The sequence below is a fragment of the Phaethon aethereus genome (assembly GCF_964289735.1).
Source record: "Phaethon aethereus genome assembly, chromosome: 21".
Lineage (NCBI taxonomy): Eukaryota > Metazoa > Chordata > Aves > Phaethontiformes > Phaethontidae > Phaethon > Phaethon aethereus.
In genome coordinates, this window is record NC_138597.1 from 9,191,301 (window position 1) to 9,207,273 (window position 15,973).

Below are 15,973 nucleotides of genomic sequence, written 5' to 3' on the forward strand. Positions count from 1 at the left end.
CCCAGCAGCAGGGCAGCGGCACAGGGGCTTCCCCCGCTGCACCACTGCACGCTCCCGCATCCCTCCTGCCAACAAAAACAGCATCCGCGCTGGCCCAAGCGGGACCGTGGCCAAGGCTGGGGTTAGACTCAGTCTGCGGGAAAAACCGCCGTTTGGGGCAGCGCCGAAAAAACTGCCGCTTCTACCGGAGATGGGGAGGCAATCCGGACCGGTGCTGGCTGCCCCAGCTCCCGGCCAGGGGGTGATCCCGGGTGCAGGCAGGGCTGCCTGTGCCGGCAGGGCCTGTGGCGGCATGGTGGGCGCCTCTGGCCGCGGCTTGCTGCCCCCCGGGAGAGGGCTGGGAGCCGGGGTTCCCGCGCTGCCCCCGCGGCAGAAGCACAATGAGGGCTCTGTCCCCGTGGCTGCCCCACCGCGCCCGCCGAGCTGGGCCGGCCCCCCGCCCCCCGCCACCACCGTTTCACTTGACCTATTGGGAATAATAACGGAAACAGATCAGAAATTCTTTCATGCACCCAAAGGGAAAATTTTCCAAACTCACCAAAAACTCGAGGCCGGCCGGAGCAGCTGGTGGTGCCAGAGACCAGCCCCACGCCGCAGCCACCAGCACGGCCAGAGCCACGTGGCTCTTCCCAAACGCTGACCCTGGCAGCAGGTGACGCACGCACTAGGGCCTTGGGCGCGCCGAGTGGGAGCTCCCCGGCAGGGAGCGTGCGGAGGGAGCCCCGGTTTCTGGCAGAGGCAGGAGGGTGTCCAGGTCCCCACCAGACACTTCGCGGGCTGGAGGAGGGATCCTTTCCCCACCAGCTCCTCTCTGCGGCTGGTCACCTCCTCCTCCCGCTGCTGCTGACTGTTATCACGCCCGGCTCTCCGGGTGACGGCAAACGAATTTGAAACCAGAGAGTCCTTGCACCAGAGCGCAGCGTGGCAGACGCCTGTCTGAGCTGGGAGGGAGCGGTGCCAGGGGCACGGGGCAGTTTGCGGAGCGCTCCCCAGCTGCAGCTGCAGCATCCCCACGGCATCCTCGCTCTGGCCGGAGCTCCTCCTGGCCCCTCACGCTCATTGCCAGGGCTAGAAGTTTTTGGCCAAGCGCGGCTACCCGCAGCCCACTGGCCCCCCGCAGGCCCCCAGCCACCTACCCCCGAGCTCCTCGCTGATGTCCAGGCTGGAGCTCCAGGAGAAGCGCTCCACCGCCCCGTACTCCAGCCCCGCCAGCCCGGCGGGCAAAGCCTCCAGCTCGTAGGCGCCCCGCTTCCTCCAGTACAGAAACATCCTGGGGTCGCGGCCGGGGGGCCCCCCGCAGCCGTGCCTGCCCCGCCAGGGCCACTGATGGGACTAACCGGGAGAGCCCGGCTCCAGCTTTAAGAGTGCATCCCGGTCTCCGGACAAGCGGCGCATTCACGCCGGCGGCCGGGAGCCGCGGGGCGGCAGAGGGTGCTGCTGGAGGCTGCCCAGCGCCCGCGCAGGGGGCACACAAAGGGCCTTTCTTCAGCCTCCTACAGACATTGCACAAATTTCACTTTCCGCCGTCTATGAAAGACATTCGGCCGCGGAGACAAGACGTGCTTGTGATTAAAATAATCAGCATGAAGAAGGGGGCTGTTTGGCAGCTCCGTCATCGGACGGCTTTTGGGGGGGCAGGAATGTGCCGCCCTGAGCCCCGGCCGCGCCCCCGCACCCGTGGGCACGCTGGGGGCCCCCAGCCCGTGTGGGGAAAGCCAGGAGTCTTTAGGGGGGTTTTCCCCCCTGCTAAATACGAGCAAATAGGAAAGCACCGGATAGGGCTTAAAACCCACAAAGCCAGCAAGGGACGGCACCTTTGTCCTGCCCCACACAAAACTCTCCCTAAAACAGAGGGAAAACCAAAACACTGCGTGGGCCCATCAGCCGGGCTGAGACCATCCCAGCCCCCAAACTCATCAGCATCAACAGCATCGGCTCCCAAAGGCACCACACGGTCCCCATAGCATTGCTGCTTCTAGGTGCCCTTTGCCAGAAAAGGAAGCCAGAAACTAAAAAAGAAGTTGTTTGCTGCAAGGTTAATATATGCTAACATATTAAGAAAAAAATAATCCTGCTTTATTCAGCACGTTCTTAATGTTTTAAGTACCAAGTAACCGATTTCTTATTGATCGCAGCACCGAGTGTCCCCACCCTCACCGGTGGGATGCCACACCGAGGTTTATGCTCCAAAGCCCCCAGCCACCCTGTTGCCGCTCTCCCCCTCGGGGCAGACTGGCGGCGAGCGCCGGGGGCCAGCATGGCCCCCTTGCCCGCGGCTGCAGCCTCCGGCCCCAGCAGGCACTGGCAGCTTGGTCCCCCCCCAGAAAGGTTCAAAACCAGAGACCTGAGGCCTGGTGCAGGTGCACAGGGGTTACTCACTTGTCGCCCGGCTCCGCTGGGGTGACCCCTGCCCAGCCAGCACAGGGGGTCGGTGTCAGCACCAAGGGGGATGCTCCGTCCCTGGGGGGTTTCGGCACTGGGCGTTTCACGCGCGCCAGTCACCCGTCTCACCTTTCCTGATGCCTTTTCCACCCGCTCCCCCGCAATTTGAACTCCTGCCTCGTCCCGCCCGGGATTTTCCCCCAGGCTGCACGACGGCCCCTGTATTTATTTTAGCCACTGTTCAGGCCAGGTTGCCAGCCAAGTCCGTCCTTCACTGCCAGACCCAGCCAGATGGGGATAATTAGGCCTGGATTAAGTTAAAGCTTTAACTCTTTAAAAGGCAGCAACATCACACAGACCCTCGGAGCTCCTCTCTGTGCTTGTCATCCCATTTAACTTGTTCCTTCACAGGTACACATTTCTGGAGTGCTAGCAAATCGCCTCGTGAAACAGATAAAAGCATTTTTTGCAGGTTACTCATGCCCACAGTGGTCACCAGCCAAAAAGATCCGGCACGGGCCGGCATGCTGCATCACTCCTTCCTCTGCAGGAGGGACCTGGCCACAGGGGTCTGAATGGGCACCAGTCTCAGGGGGCTGCAGACCCCAGGGCCAGACTGTCCCCCTGCTTTGGGACAGGGGCAGGGCCACGCCACCTTAGCAGGAACTGCCATTAGAAGCCAAGTTATTTTTGCAGTAACAGATCCATCAAATGCCTGACATGGTGGTATTACCTATTCAGAAGTGGTTTGCCCAAAAACATCCTCAACTCAGCCCAAAACGCTCGCTCACCTCTGCGTGACTCCCACCAACCTCATCTTCACTCAGGAGCAAATTGCTACCCCAACAAAGAGCTGTGAAAAAACAAATGAAGAAAAGCTCTAGTCTTTCCCAGTGGGGCACAGATCAGGTCACCAGCCAGGCAAGACCAAGCACCCCAGTGCTGTGTGCAGCACAGGCCACCAGGCCCTCCCTGCCCTCATCCCATCTTGCCTCCACCCATAGCACAATCCGCGTCGACAGAGCCGGGCAACACATTCGAGCTAGACCCAGAGCTCCTCCCAGGCCTGTGCTCAAGGCGTCGAACTTAAACCGTAGCGTGAGGGCACGTGGCCAGAGCCGGCACGAGGGCAGTGAAGCGGCGTGCCCAGCTGCAGAGGGTTGCTTGGGGCCGTTGCCCAGGGAGCTGCGACAATGCAGACAGCAGTTGACTCTACCTGCTGGTTTCGGACCTTTCTGGGGGGTGGGGGGGCAACCAAGCTCTACGTGCAGTCACCCAGGAAGAGGGAGGATTTTCAAACTTGCTCCTTCCTCCCGCATCGCCTCGAGGAGCGAAACACCCAGGGACGCAGCTCAGCCGCCGCACTGAAGACAACTGCCAGCACAAGCTCTTCCTCACGCGACAAGCGGCGCGGCATTATGGTTACTGTGAATTTATGCTCACATCACCGCGCGTCGCCCTCCAAAACCCAGAGCTAACCCGAGGGCTAGACTTCGAAGGCAGAACTGCTTCTGATTCAAGGCAGAACGTGCTTTCGATGGTAGCCACCCCCAGCCTGTATCAGCCATGTCCAAGTCAATGCAGCCTGAAGAAAAAATTCAAACCAAATCAATGTTTTTAAGACATTTATTACAAAACACCAAAATACAAACAAAGTATAAAACATTATCAAAGGCGGACATGCTGTAGTATGTACACCGGACACCTGCCCAGGGTCTCTGAAAGCTCTGCAGCACCCAGGGCTTCTGTGACCACACCTGGCTCTCGCCAGTCTCCGTACAACACAAATCCCGTGGTCCCCAAGGCTTTACGCATAATCACACTCGAACGCGTACTCCCTCCTCTTGAAATGTTTCTTCTTTTTCAGCTTCCCAGACCCCAAGATGCTGTAGTTATAATCAGATGTCACATAGGGGATCTCTCCCTCAACTCCTTGCTGGAAAGGGAAAAACAAAACCAGAAACAATTTAAGGATTCATATCTTCAACACAACAGGAAACACTTTCCCCTACAGACTGACAGAGCTGACTGGTGGAGCAAACTATCACCAAACAAACCCTTGTGCTGGTATCTGAAACACGAGAAGAACGTTCTCCTCTCCCTTGTTTCTATGCGTTAAGGACAATTTCCCAGAGATATAACCATCTGCTATTGCCCAGACATCTCTGGGCACGCATAAGCCTCAGAAATAAGAGAATAGGGTATGTGCCAGCCAGCCTGAGCTCAGCCAGCCTCCACCCTCTTCCCGTGCAGCTCCTACCTGGCCCACAAGAACACAGTTTGGGATAGCAATATTTCCAAGGAGCAGACAATTCACTAGTCTCAGGTTCTCTGGAGGCACCGGTGTCAGAACATGGTAAAGCTTCTTCTCCATCTCAACCCCCCGGACAATTCCTGAAAAAAAAAACCCCAACAAACCACACACAGAGTTCAGTTAACTCCACCAGATCGTATAACCAGATGCAGCTGAAGCTCTCTGAATAAATGGCTCTTCTAGAACCAGGAGAGGGATGTGAGACACATCTCGAGAAAAACCTGCCCTGCTGCATCCCACTCTTCCAGTATCTCAATGTACTGACAAACAGCTAACTTCCCAAACTGCCTGTCCTTTTTCACTGGTACATTCCTACAGGAACTCAAGGAGCTCCATATCGAGCTCCATATCAAACTCCAAGTCAGAACTGTAATATTAAAGCAAGCCACAGAAGGAAACCAACAGACAGCTACAGGAATTTTGCATAAGCCACGCAGAATCTGCTTTTCAGAATGTGAATCGAGAAAGGAAGTAAATTGTCAAGTTACGAACAGTGAGAGAAGCAAGCTACAGAAAGCGCCACTCAATGACATTCCCCATAGTTGTTACCACAAGTTAACGAAAACCGAAGGACTGGAGGGCCAGCTTCTAACAGAAGAGAATACATGATTATTCTTTAACCTCATCCCACTTTTTCAGTTGTTTTTGAAAGAGTAGGTGATCCCACCACTCTGCAACCTATCTGTCAAAACATGACAGGAGAGACCACAGCTCCAGGTTTCCCAGGCTTGCTCACCAAAGCCAAGGCAATCACAGACCGGTGTCTGTGTCAGCAAGACTGGTCCGTCGGTTTGGCATCTGATTTCATCTGGTATCCTGCAGAGCCCAACCCAGCTGGCGTTCACGGCATACATTATGTTGGTAGGGGCAACATCAGTGTGAATAACCTTGAGCGCAACAGCACTGAAAGGTACCTGAGGGGGTAAAAAACAGAAGAAAAACTGTTCATCGGCTCAACATCAACTTTGTTCAAGTTCAGAGGCAAGATAATGCCAAGCACACAAAACCTGAAAGCTCCCAGCCCACACCTACAGACAGGCGTTGTCTCAGTGGCGAACACAACAGTTTCAACACTAACAACCGAACACACAGCAAACACAGGCCACGCTGACATCTTGACAAAAACCTCACTTCTAGATACACTGAATAAAGTCATTATCTTTTTGCGGGTTACAGAGCATTTTCCCCTCTCCTGAAAAACATTTGCAGTACAAGCAGAACTGTCAATTACTATGAGCCAGGCTTCCTGCAACACCTCCAAGCCTTTCAAAAACGTTCATTTACCTGGTATGGCACAAGACTGTGGAGCGGAAGCACCGCCCCTATGTCTGGGGACTGCAGCTGACCCAGGTAACCCAGTATGGACATGTCACGCAAGATGCCGCTATGTACTCGCCTGGAAAAATAACCGCAACAAGTGACGGAAAGGCAGCACACCCTCCCACAGTGATTCCCACCAGATACCCCAGGCAGTCCCAAGCATGCCATGCAGTATTAGCTGCTATTCCACAGGAGTTAAGTTTTTAAAACTTCGACTGCTGAAGAAAATTTAGAGCTATGTTTTTATTACCTCTAAGGGAACACAGGATTTAGGGCATTGTTTCCACTTTAAAAAGCACTAATTAACAAGGGTGGTGGTTGTTTTGGAGTTCTTTTTTTGAGGTGGGGGTGGATTTTTTTGGTAAACAAAGTTTGTTATTAGATAATAGCTCCCTTCTCCAAACCTGATGTCCACACACCTTTCAGCCAGTCAGTCATGAGACAGAGCAATACATTTGTTTTCTTAAATAGCTCATTAGTAAAGGCAGAGTCAAAAAGGGCACTTAAAATCAGCACAAAAGACCCAAGGTCCAGGAAAATAAACGTTTCAGAGATGCTCAACGTAACAGAGAAATTAAGAAATAACGGGGTTTTAAGAAATGGGTAAGGAACCCACCAATTAGAGGGGAAAAAAAAAAAAAGGAGTCAGGATATTCAATGATTTCAAGTGGAAGTCATGCCTGGTGTAAAAGTAAGTAACTGACAGTGGTCCTTGGGAGTAGGGTACAAAGGAATAAACCCCTCCCGCCCAACCCAAAAGACCAACCCTACACAAACAGCACCCCAAACAAGATACTTGGAAGCCCCAAACCACACCCAAACATAACCCCCCTAATAAGTACACTAATAAGCTTCGACCAATCTAACAGAGCTCTCAAGGCCAAAGCAAGGCAAGAGCCGTTACTGTCAGGACTACACATGATTTTGTTAACCTCACTAACCACCATGCAGCACTGAAATTTCTACTTACGCTTCACCTGCAACCCCTGCTCGAGGGAATTCTGGATGGACATACAGCAACTTATACTCAGGAGCCGCTGCATCTCCCTCCCCTTCAGAGGGCTTCCAGTTCTCCGCTCCACTCGTACCCATCTGCTTGCATTTGGCTGGTGGTTTGCCTTTAGTGTACAGGCCAGGAGTGAGATGAACGCACTCGGGGGTGAGCGGAGCCATGGCCTTCCAGTCGTACACATCCATCTGGACAATGTGACTGGGCGACAACAGCCGAATGATATCAATGAGAAGCAGCAACCCCTCACCTTTAGGGAGCAGAGAAAACACGATTGCTGCCACTACGTAAACAGGTTGGAACGCTGTTAGGGAAGACCAGTACAAGCTCAAGGGGGGTAAACTGTATTTTCTGCACTCTCTAGAAAGCACGGTGGTGTACTGCTACAATTAGTACCTTCCTCCCACACCACCTGGAGAACAGATTTATGCTGTTTACCTTTCACCCAGCCCATGGTGTTGATGACTAAAGGCACTTCCTTCTTGTAGGAGCTGAACACATACTTCACGACATCAAGGTATCTTTCTGTGTCCTGCTCACAACTCGTCTGTCCATAATACACCATCTTATGTGGCGTTTGTTGATGCGTGAATGGTGGACCTGAAAAAGGAAGCGGCAAACCTCTAGCGTAAGTCAAATCAAAAAACTCTCATCCCTGTAGCACCTACATGCAAACACTTCTGAAATAATCTGTCCTCTTTTCACATGCTAACAGTCCTTCTTGTACACAGCCTGCACCCCTGGGGAAACTTTTCTGTCACTTGCAAGACTCCATGCCAGGAGTTTTGTTCGTTTGGGCTTTTAGGTGGTGTGGTGGAACACACAACAGTGTTCCATGACAGGCTATCCAAAGAGTAAACCAGTCTGCCCATATCCTTTTTAGACAGCAACCCAAATCCACAAGACCACAAATACCAGCAATTTCTGTGGCTCTAGTTTTTTTATGCTCATAACAACAGCCCCCGAACTATGTGGATCCACTTTGTATTTAAGCTAGTTTTACCTATGGATACCACAAACTGGGAAAGGTTTCCCAAAGAGACATTTCAAATCTGAAAGGCTGAAAATCCACTTTGGCATGCCACAGCCTGTTCCACCACCTTATAAACAACCATCTTCTCCTCTCTTCAAAACAGAAAAAACAAGCAGGGAGAACAGCTCTGTGTTACTTAGGGAGATTTTCACATGGAGCTTAGACACCCCCAGCAAGAACACTTTCATAGCCTTTGTTTCATTTTCTATATGCACCTTCGACAGATGTGGCAACTTCCCCTAAAGCACAGCCTCTGCTCAGAAAGCGCCTTCTGGACATGAAAGAGGTTTCCGGCAACTGCAGAAAATGGCAAAACACGTACCAAGAATTGGCTCTGTTACATTACTTAAAGACACGCATCCAGGCGGCGTAAATTCAGTTTGACCTATGTCACATTCCATATATTCAACCGAGGGAAGGCTGCAGTGAAAGAAGCCCGTATATTAGCGTCCACTAAAAGAAAAAAAAGAAGTGGGACACAACCTGGAACACATCAGAAGCACAATCTGATTTTGTTTCAGGTTGTCAAAATTAAATTCTCGAACGCAATCAAACCACCACTTGTCTCTCTCTCCTTCCCTCGAGGGGCTATTAAGCGAGAACGTAAAAGGACCACCTACAGTTCAATATTGTATTACCATAGCTCCATACCCACCCAGCTTTAAGGGAAGTCGCTAGAACAATAATCAGAGGTGGTACCAAGCAGTGTTCCACCTCTCCCACGTTAACTGACCAGCCATTTGAGATTCATAAACTTTACGATCTTTATTTTAAGCATGCAGTGGTTAGGAGAATAAGCTTCCACATCTTGCTCTGCCAAGAATCTTCAAAGACACTAACGAATTATAACTTACTACGTTTTTTAAAGTGTTATAACTCTCAGTTCCTTACTGAACCCTAACTGCTCAGAGTCATTAGTTCACACACTCCAAGACAGCAATTTAGTAGTATTTCAGTATAAATGTTTCGGTAGGCAACTTTTCTGAAAGGAACCCATGCCAAGAATGCCTATTTTTTTGAATTTTTGTTTGTTTTTAGAAGATACCCAGCTTCCAGTTTTAACAGATTTTCTGAGAACCTTGGCAGCAAGGCTTTTTCTTTCTCTTAAATCCCATATAGTACTTAAAAACTTGCAGAACATGAAAAGACTCACCGATTCAGTAACAGATTAATTAGGTATCTATTAAATGTTGATTTCCCAGTGTTTTTTGGGCCACACACCAGAACCACCGGGACGCCTTCATCTTCCGCTAGAAAAACAAAAATACTCTGAAATGGACCAATGCTATCAGTTATTCTGATGTGCCCTGTTTACATCAATTTGTTAAAAAAATAAATTAGACTCTGTGATCTGACCAGGATAGATTTTAATTATACGGGAAACCTGCCCCCACATTAAAGAGAAGCAGGTTAAGTGTACCGGTGTAAAAGGAGTAAGGCTCCCGAAGTGAGAAGCAACCCTAGCACTAACAGCCAGCCTATAAAAACTCAAATTTCTCAGGGTATTTTAGATGCTGCTGGGTAAGTAACGGTAACCGGGTGTTTTTTGCTACCTGCTACAAAAGAGAGCAAAATGAGAGTTTTGGTGTCAGACTGGGAAGCGCCTTTACAGCAGGGAGCTGCCTGTCTGGCAGCAGAGGCACAAACCCACTCGAGGTGATGCGCTATTTAGGAGAAAAACAGGACACTAAATCAGTGCCTGTTACAGGGAACGCTCTCCCTAACTTTTAACTCACAAAAAACCTCATGACTTTCCTTTCTTCAGGCTACTACAGTCCCATATCTCATCAAGCGCATGCCACTCACCACAGCATGCTTGGATCAGCTCCTCTAGAGCCAGGAGCATGCTCTCTGACACCAGCAGCCCGCAGTCAGGGCTACACTTCACGATGCCAACAGATGCCAGAACCGCATCTTCCGGTGTGAAGCTGGATTCTTCCTTTTTCTAGGGAAGAGGCAAAAATGCTTAGAGAGGTGTGCCTAACACCTTGCAGCTGCGTTGCTGGACACCGACAGGCATGCTAAGCGGGGCGGGTGCCTCTTGCTCTGCATGAAGCCTGTTTTGGGGAAGGTGCGGCATCCATGCCAGCAGCACCCAGGGCGGAGTGGGCATCATGACGCCCTCTTGAGTCTCACCTGGGGCTCGAAGAGCCGAGACAGTGGCGGGTGGCTCAGCAGGAACCGTGTCACCGGCGTGTCCAGGTGCTCCAGCAGCACCACAGCGCAGTCCGGCGAGAACTGTGCCATCACCTTCACCCGCGCCTCTGCAACGGGGCGGGGGGGAAGAGAGCGCTGCCCTCAGCCCGTGCTAAAGAGCGGTGGCAGCACCGCACGCAAAATGGCGGACGCCCCGCACCGCGCCGCACACAAAATGGCTACCTCCCCGCACGCACGCAAAATGGCGGCCACCCCGCACCGCACGCAAAATGGCCGCCTCCCGCTTCCCCCCCCGGCTGGCACTCACGGCGGCGGACGCTGTGCGCCCGCATGGCGGCGCGGGCAGCGGCGCGGAGCTGCCGGAGGTCGGCGGCGGGCGGGCGGTCGGCGGGCAGCGCCTCCAGGGTGAGCGCGCAGTGGGTGGCTGGCGAGAAGACCGGCAGCCCCGGCTGGTGCGAAGCGACGCCGAAGCCCAGGAGGCGGACGGCGCCGTAGAGGCAGCGCAGGCGACACTTACCTGTGAAGGTCAGCGCCTGCGGGGGGAGAGTGCGGTGAGGCGGCGGCGGGCAAGGAGGGGGCGGCGGGGCCGGTCGCCGCTCACCTGCCGCGGCGCCAGGAGCACGACGGCGGCGCCCTCCGCCGCCTCCACGGCCGCCAGGCCCGCCTCGGCCGGAGGCACCGTGCCGGCACGGGCGAAGGAGGCGGCGAACTCCCGCCAGGCCGCCTCCGCCCGGCCCCCGCGGGCCGGGGCCCGGCGAGGGCGGCGGGCCGGCGGGCCGCGCCGCGCGGGCATGGCCGCCTCAGCCTCCCTCCGCCTCAGCCTCCCTCCGCCTCCTCCGGGGCCGCCCCTCGGCCGAGCACCGCCCGCCCCGTTAAGAGGCGCCGCCCGCGGCCGGCGCCGCCCCGCCATGCTGCTGCCCGCCCTGCTCTGCCTCTGCGCGGCCACCGCTGCCCCCTGCACCCGCCGCGGCGAGTACCGGCTGGCCGGCCTCTTCCAGCTGCGCGTCCGGGCACCGCGGACCGCCGCCCGGCCGCTGGTAGACGCCTGCGACGAGTGAGTCCCCTCGCCCCGCGCCATTCCGTCCCGTGTGTCCCCCCCCCCCCCCGCCCCATGCATTTTTTCCTCCCTGAAAACTGCTTTTGCATCCGCACAGTGCCGCCGCCTTCAAAAGCCATGGCTACTGCCTGTCCCAGGCCATGCGCTTCGCCGTGGAGGAGATAAACAACTCCAGCACCCTCCTCCCCAATGTCACCTTGGGCTACGACATCCACGACACCTGGTCGGAGCCTGCCAATCTCCATGCCACACTGCATGCCCTCACCCGGAAAGGCGGGCGGGAGGTCGAGGTGCTCCCCACCTTCCACCGCTACGAGCCCGAGGCGGTGGCCATCATTGGACCTGACAGCACCCAGCTGGCCCTTACCACAGCAGCTGTCCTTGGCGTCTTCCTCGTACCACAGGTAAGCGTGGCTCCCCTGGCAGATGAAGAAAAGGAACCCTGAGGAGTAACGGTTTGAGGGAGGATGGGCTTGGAGCTAAGGAGCCAGGCTGAGCCGGAAACACAGCCCCTTTGCAGTGCTGCGTTTCTTCCCAGGCATGGTCAGCTTGCAGGCAGGAATCGTGGCTGGCTCACTGTCTTTCAGAGGTTTCTCTCATGGCAGCACATTTGGCTCTGGGTCCGCTGCCTGCCCAGCGCCAGGTCTCTTCAAGGAGATGGGCTGCCTGTGCCGTAAGCCCTTAGGGTGCCACCACCTGGGGGAGTGCAACCTCCTTTCTCCTGGCTCCCTTTGCAGATTAGCTATGAAGCCTCCTTGGAGATGCTGAGCCTGAAGCGGTTCTACCCCTCGTTCCTGCGCACCATTCCCAGCGACAGGCAGCAAGTGAAGGCCATCTTCCTGCTGCTGCAGCAGTTTGGGTGGACTTGGGTCACGCTGCTGGGCAGCGACAACGCCTACGGCAGGGACAGCTTGGATGCCCTCTACAAGCTGCTGACCGCAAGCGATGTGTGCGTTGCCTACCGAGGCATCATCCCTGTCAACAAGGATGCCAGCAGCCCGGAGCTCCACAACCTGGTCAGAATCCTCACGGATGTCAGGGTCAACGTCACTGTTGTATTCTCTGACAGCGAAAGCGCACGCCCTTTCTTTGAGGTGGTGGTCCAGAGGAATGTCACAGGCATGGTGTGGGTGGGCTCCGAAGATTGGTCATTAGCCCAAGCAATCTGGCAGGTGCCTGGCATCCAGAGTATTGGCTCGGTGATTGGGATGTCGGTTGAGAAGACAGAGTCCACGATGCTGGAACGCTTTGATTCTTGGAAGACAGCAGAGGAAAGTGCTGTGGCTGAATGTGCGGGCAGCATGGAGGCAGGAGGGAGAATTGGAGGGAGCACCCAGTGCTGCGCTGGCTGCTGCTCGCTCACAACTGCCCCTGACATGTATGACGCTCGAGCCTCCTTCAGCGTGTACTCAGCCGTGTATGCTGTGGCTCACGGCCTCCATGACCTGCTGGGCTGCGCCTCGGGGGTGTGCAGCAAAGGCACAGTCTATCCCTGGCAGGTAAGAACAACACGAGGAAGGATCCTCCCCCTTGTGGAAAAGGATCCATGAGGATCCCTCCTCACAGGGAAGGATTTTCCTCTCATGTCCAGGGGTTTTCTGGCCCTCTGAAAGGCTCATGTCCCAGCTGAAGAGCCTCATAGGCTTCAGCCGCCCATCACAGTCAAAGCAACCTGGACCTAGACCCAGAGCTCCTCCCTAGATCACTGCTGTTCCTCCACTGTTAGCCTGTTCCTCCACTGTTAGCCCCTCACAGAAACCTGGAAAGGATGTTCTCTGGCTGGGCACACACTAGCTGTTGGGTGGTTGGAAAGAGGAGCCAGAACAGAAAAGAGGCCCTCCCGCACATCACCCTCCCGAGACAAGGCACTCCTCAGTGGGAGTCTCATCATTGGGAAGGGCTCTTCTCTTACTCTTCTGTTTTACAGCTTCTACAAAAAATCAAGCAAGTAAACTTCACCCTGTACAAGAGCCACATCTCTTTTGATGCCAATGGGGACATTTGTAAAGGCTATGACATCATCATGTGGAACTGGAGCGGCCCGAGCTGGGCTTTTGACTTGATAGGAACTTTCAGTGTGAACCCCGACAGGCTGAGCATTGACCAGGGCAAAATTGTGTGGCACACAAAAGATCCACAGGTACTGTTCTGCACCCAGAACTTATTTATTGCTTGCTGCCAAACCAGCTACACCCCCAACACCACCAGTTCTGGGGTATTTCCCCACAGCAGGGCAAAAATGAGGGCAGACGGAGCGGGGGGGGGGATGGTGATCCACATTCTGAGTAGCAGCTTTCATCCTTCCAAAAAACAAGCCAGCCACATGAACCGAAAAGGCTCCCACTTCTACCTTTAAACAGTCTTATTTTCCCACCACCTCTGTAACACCCACAGTGTGGTGAGCTCTTGGCTCCTGCCCAGGGTCTGTCCTAAAAGCTGGCAGCAAGCTGCCCAAATGCTGCCAGGCCCGGGCCAGGCGCTCAGCGAGGTGTCCTGCTGTCTGCCCTGCTCGCCGGACTGACCCTCACTGCGCTCCCAACAGGCTCCCACCTCGGTGTGCTCCAAGGCCTGTCAACCGGGGGAGAAGCGGCTACAGCGGAGCCACCACAGATGCTGCTTCAGTTGCGTGGCCTGTCCCTCAGGAACCTTCCTCAACAGATCAGGTCAGTATGCCCTGGGGGGTGGCTCCCTTGCCTTCCTTATCGCTTAGCTCCCCTGCCCACACCCTACCGCCTCCTCCTCCTGTCAGTTCCTTGCTTCTGTCTCGCTGTTCCCACAGCCTCTTCCCTCCTGCTCTTTCTTCCTCCCTGTGATGAGTAAAAACCTCTGAGCTCACCTGAACACAGTCGGTCTGACTCCCCCATTTGCTTACTCATTGGTATGCAAAGCCCATGCCCTGCACTTTCCGGGGAGCGCTGCCCACAGGTGGGCCCAAGCAGCCAGCGGGGCTCTGCCTGTGCTATCTCCTTCTCCGATAGCCAGGGGACAAGGGACGTCCGGCCTGACAGCTGCTTCCTGTACTGCATCAGCCGGGAGGGAAATTTGGCCCGGTGGTTGCCAGATGGCACTCGGGGCTTCCACACGACATGGTCACCAGCAGCTGGCATATGGAAATGTCCCCTCCCTGGGACAGGTGGCAGGAATCTCCTGTCCCAGAGCCACCAGCCACAATGACAAACCCCTTGCTAGCAGCTGGCTACTCGGCAGCCTTGGCCAGCGCTTGGGCTGAGCGGGGCAGAAATGGCCAGCTCTGGGTACCAATGGGAGCAGGGAGCCCCAAAGCAGTACTTGTCCCATACCCCAGCCTGTGGAATGGGGGCTGCTGCAGAGCCTCCTCAGGTTACTGCTGGACACACAAGCCCCTTCCCAGCCACAGCCCACATGCCCCTGAGCCTCAGCTCACCCTGCTGAATTCCTGTGGACCTCGTGACTCTCAACCCATGCAACGGACTTTTGGGAAGTCCACTGTGGGGACTTTTGGGGGACTCTGCTCCTCAAGGCTTCAAAGCGCCCAAGGGGAAAGAGCAGGACATGGGGTGTGGGCAGCTCTTGCAGAAGCCCGGGGGGCTGCAAGGGCAGGGTGCTCCACCACGGCAGATCTCTTACCAGGGTCTGTGGTGCACGAGGTACCTCTGTCACCACCTGGGCTCATGTCCTCTGTAGACCTCTACAGCTGCCAGCCCTGCGGGATAGACGAGTGGGCCCCGGCGAGAAGCGAAGCTTGCTTCAACCGCACCATTGAGTTTCTGTCCTGGTTTGAGCCCATCTCCTGGGCGCTGCTGACCCCCACCATCCTCCTCATGCTGCTCATGGCAGGGCTGGCCATACTCTTCATGATGAATGCCTCCACGCCAGTGGTCAAGTCTGCAGGTGGGAAGATGTGCTTCCTCATGCTGGGCGCTCTAGCCTGCGCCTGCAGCAGCATCTTCTGCTACTTCGGGGAGCCCACCCGGCATGCGTGCCTGCTGCGGCTCCCCCTTTTTGCCATCAGCTTCACCGTCTTCCTCTCGTGCGTGGCAACTCGCTCCTTCCAGCTCATCTGCATCTTCAAGCTGAACGTGCGCTGGCCGGCCCTCTACGACGCCTGGCTGCAGCGCAGGGGCCCGCTGCTCTTCATTGCCGCCAGCACAGCGGCCCAGGCGGTGCTGTGCCTGGCCGCGGAGGCCGCCAGCCCCTCGGCGCCGCGCAGGGCCTACGACGCGTCGGCCGAGCGGGTGGTGCTGGAGTGCGCCCCGAGCGCGGCGGCCAGCAGGACCGCCGCCGCCGCCTACACCGTGCTGCTCAGCGCCGGCTGCTTCGCCCTCAGCTACGCGGGCAAGGACCTGCCCGCCAGCTACAATGAGGCCAAGTGCCTCACCTGCAGCCTGCTCCTGCACCTCGCCGGCTCTGCCGCCGTTCTCTGCACGCAGGGCGCCTTCCGCGGCCGGGAGGAGGCGGCGGCGCGGGTGCTCGGTGCCCTCTGCACGCTCGGCGGCCTGCTGGGCGGCTACTTCCTCCCGAAGGCCTTCGTCATCCTGCTGCGGCCGCGCCTCAACACGCCCGAGCACTTCCAGGAGGCGATCCAGCGCTATACGCGGCGCCTGGCCTCCGCCTGAGCCGCGGGGGCCCGGGCCACCTCCTCACCTCCGCTGCGGCGCCCCCACGTCACATCCGGCGCGCCCCTACGACACATCCGGCGGTGCCAATATGGCGGCGGCGCGG

General features: G+C 56.0%; 2 protein-coding genes across 2 annotated transcripts; one reads left to right on the forward strand and one right to left on the reverse strand.

Moving 5' to 3' along the window:
• Positions 1-3,884: 3,884 nt before the first annotated feature.
• NOL9 (nucleolar protein 9) lies at positions 3,885-11,008 on the reverse strand (the record flags this gene model as incomplete). The annotated part of the gene is made up of 12 exons (XM_082009322.1): positions 3,885-4,318; positions 4,643-4,776; positions 5,433-5,610; positions 5,981-6,092; positions 6,987-7,275; positions 7,464-7,625; positions 8,381-8,478; positions 9,212-9,308; positions 9,865-10,003; positions 10,195-10,322; positions 10,523-10,748; positions 10,817-11,008. 12 exons carry the CDS (start codon positions 11,006-11,008, stop codon positions 4,190-4,192), a joined length of 1,884 nt encoding a protein of 627 aa, XP_081865448.1. The 3' UTR covers positions 3,885-4,189.
• A 115-nt stretch (positions 11,009-11,123) lies between these two features.
• On the forward strand, positions 11,124-15,867 carry TAS1R1 (taste 1 receptor member 1; the record flags this gene model as incomplete). The annotated part of the gene is made up of 6 exons (XM_082009263.1): positions 11,124-11,269; positions 11,370-11,676; positions 12,010-12,771; positions 13,200-13,412; positions 13,815-13,935; positions 14,936-15,867. The coding sequence occupies 6 exons, from the start codon at positions 11,124-11,126 to the stop codon at positions 15,865-15,867; spliced, it is 2,481 nt and encodes an 826-aa protein (XP_081865389.1).
• Between the last annotated feature and the right edge of the window lie 106 nt (positions 15,868-15,973).